The sequence below is a fragment of the Octopus bimaculoides genome, chromosome 13 (assembly GCF_001194135.2).
Source record: "Octopus bimaculoides isolate UCB-OBI-ISO-001 chromosome 13, ASM119413v2, whole genome shotgun sequence".
NCBI classification, from domain to species: Eukaryota; Metazoa; Mollusca; class Cephalopoda; order Octopoda; family Octopodidae; genus Octopus; species Octopus bimaculoides.
Genome location: NC_068993.1, coordinates 1461356 through 1466725, shown reverse-complemented (window position 1 = coordinate 1466725; position 5370 = coordinate 1461356). Strand labels below are relative to the sequence as shown.

Here is a 5370-nt window from a genome sequence, read left to right as displayed (position 1 = left end):
TAAACGTATGCATACGTACAGAAGTCAAATTCTACAAATTCATGTGTGCTGTGATATGCAGGAATGCATGTATACACACACACACACACACACACACACACACACACATGCAAACAGTTACAGATACATATACATACTTATATCATGTAAATATACATCATGAACATCTTATCATTTTGTAGAATTGAATTTTCATTTTAAATTATTTTATTTGTTATGCTTCATGTTCAAAAATTTCTCTTAAATTTCTTGACAGATTACACCAAAAATCCCAAAAAACTTCTCCTGGGTCGTTGATGGGTTTTTAGCAGCACTTGGATTTCCTAACGAAGCTGCCAACATGATGTATTTAGTAAAACATGGCATAAAATACCTCATTAGTTTAACTGCGGAACTTACCCCTTCCTTACAGGGATTCGAAGGTAGGTTACTAATGAGTCTTTTAAAAGTTTTCTCTTCAGATAGGAACGTCATTACGCTCTTTCTTCGTTTGTTTCCTTTTCAAGGTTATCTCTACAGGTATTTTCTATAGGAATCACATCACTGATTCGTTACATCGTTTTGTATCCGAATACAACTGATGTAAACAATGTAATTGAAGATGGAAAAAAAGGATAATGGGTGTATATCATATTTTAGGGGTTTTTGCTCCTCTTTCTGCCTCACATCCAATCTTTCCTCCTGTTTTTAACTATTATTCCACTCTTAACATAACTGGAATGGTTTATTTGTTGGTTCAGTTGTTTATGCAGCCAGTTGATTGTCCTCCTCCTTTCTGTCATCATCTTCTCACCGTCTTTGAAACAAGGAATTTAGTACGAGTTGTTCAGGGCAGTCAAACTGGAGCAAGCAGATTTATGTCCCTTGCTCAGCTGTAGTCAAATCTCAACTTAAGACCATTCGGTCAATAGTCTATCCCTTTAACCACACAACCGCTCTGTCTTATTCATGTAGACAGAAATAATAAGGAAAATATTGGTTGCCTAGAAATTCAGATTATTCCCATATCGATTGATTTTTAAAATATTGAAATGCAGTATTCAAATCCAATAACGTGATCTTTCCTCTGTAAAGTCACAAAAGAACATTAGAAATCAATGAAGGAATATAGAATGAAGGAATATAGAATAACATGAATAATTTGAAAGACTTTACTGAGGAAAACAAACATATCAATTTTTAAAAGCACTGGTTCACAGATATTTTTAGTGTTTATTATTCTTTTCCAGATAAATTAGTTTGGTCTCAAATTAAGATAAAAGACTTCTCACCTCCAACTCTTCAACAAGTTGATGAATTCCTGAAAGTTGTTGAAAAAGCTCGTTCTGAAAATTCGGTAAGTAAATCAGTTTTTGTTAAATGTTTTATTTAGAAAACTAACAAGAGACTAATATTTTATGATGGCAAATAGGCAGATTAAGAGTTTGGTATTACTACTAATAATAATAATATTATTTTGGAGATTCTCAGATGTAAATCTCATTTTGACTTTTATGCTGATTCATTTATAAACATTTCTCATTAACCCATGAAATACTGACAATATCCATAAATCATTCATCTGAAGTTGGCAACATACAAACGAACACACACACACTTTTAATGATATAGTCTGCTAATGATAATACATTGTGATTTGATGTTTCATATCTCAGCATGTTAGGTATTCATCAGATGGTAAAAACATCATACATGAATATCATTGACAAATATTATTTGTTCCATGTAAAGTTTCTGGTATTGCATTATGTGTTTGTAGATAGCATAAAGAGCATAGCTCATTACATTCAGTTGGGTTCATTAGCTGTCAGTATGGGGTCATTTGATAGTGCAGAGATATGCAATTTTGATCTGTATATCCAAGACAACTTAAAAAAGAAATTCACCATAGTAGATGGCAGTTCATATAGAGATGATGGTTTAGCTATATCCCAGCATGGTGATGGACACACTTTAGATACATTTGCAAAAGACTTCATTAACATTGGCTTAAAAATAACTATCATCGCTCGCCTAAGTATCCTAAATATTTTTAGATGTTACTCTCAACCACAAACAAATACAAACCTAATAAAAAGTTTACATGTTAACACAGAAACCTGCCAATCATCCATAGTTTTCAAAAATCTGATTAAGAAGAATCTCTCTTTTGTCATTGAATAAAGAAATCATTGACAATAAGATTCCATACTACAATAATGCATTATAGAATAGCAGATTGAAGACTATTATTCTGTATAACCCTCATCATCCAACAGTAAGAGATGAGATAATATTACCTGGTTCTCACTTCTCTCCTCCTTGAATATTTAATCTAACATTACTAAAACCTTCAGTAAGTGTCTTTCCATTATCCACAGATGTAGAAAACTATTCAATAGAAATAACATTAAACTGGGTTACAGCTGTGCCACTAATATAAAAAAAAGTTATTAACTAACTGACTAAATTAATTGAAGCTAATTATCATCACTCCTTGCTGCTAAATCACTATGTAATAATACACTCGTTGATTCTTTTAGGATTCCAACTTATTAACTTCTATAAAATGTTCATTAAATTTAACCAATCCAAAGGAATTAACTGATTATAATAACGTTATGCTCCTCACCGTGTTTTCAGACCCAAAATATGAAACTAGAAAACTTTGCAGGAAACAGATAACAATTCATGTATTATGTTGTTGATATTCACACAAGAGGTTTTGTTTCCTTTTTCCAAAGATTATGTAGCATGCTGGGATATGAAATTGTGAATCACAATGTATTATCACTAACAGGCTCTATCATTAAATATGCCAGCTTGGGTTGGACAGTTTATTAGGGTCTGAGACAGTTCTTCTTGGAGTTACGCAGGCTTTTGTTGAAAGACAGTGTTAAGGAATGTAGGTAACATCATCATCATCACAATCATTTAATGTCCATTTTCCATGCTGGTATGGGTTGGATGCTTTGAGAGGGTCTGGTGAGCCATAGGGCCACATCAAGTTCAAAGTGTCAGCTTTGACATGGTTTCTATGACTGGATGTCATTCCTAATGCCAAATATAATGGAAGGGAAAGTGGAGAAGAGTGTCAGAGTGATAAGGGTGGTGAGGAGGATGGAAGGTGGGGACTAAGGAGATGCAGTTCTGCCGTTTGTTATATAGGAGTGGGTAGAGTGATGCAGAGGAGAGATAAGATGATGAGGAAGGGCCAGGGTTATATCCTTGAGGCAACATGTCCAAGAGGGTGACTGGAGAACCAGAAATGGTGGATAAAGGGTACAGAAGTGCCATCCCTCTCCACTCAAGTATCCTGATTTGGAAGGAAAGAGGAAGGAGTGGGTGGAGGTATGAGGAAGAGAAGAATTCAAGGTGCACGTATTGAGTACTTCCCTCTCAGTTATGGGTGTCATGTATTGGTGAGTAGAGAAGATGAAAGGGTACGGAATAAGCACAGTGATTAGGAAAATAACCGGTGGGGAGACGTTGGGGTACAAAATGGGCAACAGATAAGGGGAACGCATGCACAAAACAATAAACAAGAGAGAGGTGTGTGCACTAAGCAAGAGCAAGGGATCAGGTCTTTATATCCCTAATTAACTTGGTCTTTAGTCATTTGCTTCATCAGATGTCACATCTTGACATCATGTCTCACCACATCATCCCAAATCTTCCTCAGTCTCTCGACCATTCTCTTTGAGTGCTCAACATTTGTTATACACTCAGCATCCTCCATCCTCATCACATACCCACACCAGCACCCCCCCCTCTCTTACACGCTACATCTGATGTCTCTTTTACCCAATTTCTCTTTCCCTTCATTTACTCTTTGTAATTCATTCACACTGACAGGGTGTGTTCAGGGGAGCTCACTTGTCTCATTTCTTTTTGCACTCAAGGTGCATGTCTCACTGCATTGCAGCAATGCACTTCAAGTTGCCAGCAGAGATAATAGCATCCTACAGTTTTTCCAATGTGTCCCTATTTTTAGTTAGAACAAACCCCACACTGTTAATTTGGTCCCTGAAGTTGTAAAAAGCTATCAACTTCATTGAAGCTATCTGGGGGCGTTTGGAAGAATCCATTTGTTAAGCACTTTTAGGGCCTACTGTCCTGCCTCACCTCTTCGTTACCAATCTGGCTGAAACCGGCTCTGGCTTTGAATACAAAGTTTTGAATTAAAATCTTCCACCAAACCTTAGTCACAATTTATGTTCCTAACACTAGCTTAATGATAACAAGGTTATTTTAATAAATTGTTTGTTATATTTAAAGTAATTGAAAGAAACACAGAGCATCTCCAACAAAAATATTGTAACGAAATGGTTAAATTTACCTTCTCTGTTTGCCTGACTTTGATTGCAACACAGCTGTGTGTGTGTGTGTATATATATGTGCGTGTGTTTGTGTATATGTGCGTGTATGTATGTGTGTGTGTATGTGTGTGTGTGTGTGTGTGTGTGTGTGTGTGTGTGCAAAAAATAAGAAATGGTTAGCAGTTCCAATTACAAGGATGGAAGTGATCATTATATATATATTGGGTCATCCCATAAATTATGTGGGGTTTTTTTTTCAATTGCATGAACTAAAAGTCAGAGGGGGACAGGATAAACTACCTGCATCAACTTGCTATAAAAGCAGGTAGTAATTTTACCTTGTACTTACTCTTAGTGAAATTTTTGAAGAGTGCAGTTTCATTTTAACAGTTATTTTTTCAAAGCTATAATGAAAGTGACAAAGGAGCATATTTGCCATATTTTGCTTTATGAGTTCAATAAAGGTAACTATGCAACAGAAAGTGTGAGGAATATTAATGCAGTATAGGGGGATTGGACAATAAGGGTAAGCCAGTGGTTCCAGAAATTCTGAGCCAGAAACTACAGTTTAGAAGATGAACCTTATCTTGGAAGATCTGTAGAGCTCGACGTGGACATCCTGCAAACCTTGGTGGACCAAACTCCCATTGTAACTATTGGAGAACTAGCAGAGAAGCTTGGATTTGGTCATTCAACCATTCACTGACATCTGTGTGCCATTGGAAAAGTCAGCAAATTGGGTCAGTGAGTTCCTTGTAAAATTTCCGAGTCTAATCGCATGCAGAGAGCGAACATGTGCTCTTCTTCGCTGTCATATTTTTGGACTGAATGGTGACTGGTGCCAAGAAATGAGTTCTCTATAAAAAGGTCAAGTGCCAAAGACAGTGGGAAAGGAGAAACACCAGCAACCCAGGCTAAAGAAGGTCTTCACCCACATAAGGTGTTGTTATCTGTTTGGTGGATATGAAAGGTTTAGTTCACTTTGAACTTTTAAACCCAAACCAAATGACAACAAAGGGGATCTATTGCAAAGCAGCTTGAGCAGCTTAAGTCAGCGCATTCTATAGGGGAT

The 5370-nt window shown here is 36.3% G+C and overlaps 1 protein-coding gene and 1 pseudogene across 4 annotated transcripts in view; both read left to right on the top strand.

Moving 5' to 3' along the window:
- The window catches only part of LOC106868066 (dual specificity protein phosphatase 23), a 50770-nt gene that overhangs the window by 22884 nt on the left and 22516 nt on the right, over window positions 1-5370 (top strand). For all 4 annotated transcript variants that reach the window (XM_052972297.1, XM_014913177.2, XM_052972298.1 and 1 more), the window contains exons 4-5: window positions 257-422; window positions 1230-1336. In XM_052972297.1, the coding sequence (XP_052828257.1) occupies window positions 257-422; window positions 1230-1336 (273 nt within the window). The remainder of the gene's footprint in view (window positions 1-256; window positions 423-1229; window positions 1337-5370) is intronic.
- LOC128249341 (U6atac minor spliceosomal RNA) lies at window positions 4453-4555 on the top strand (annotated as a pseudogene).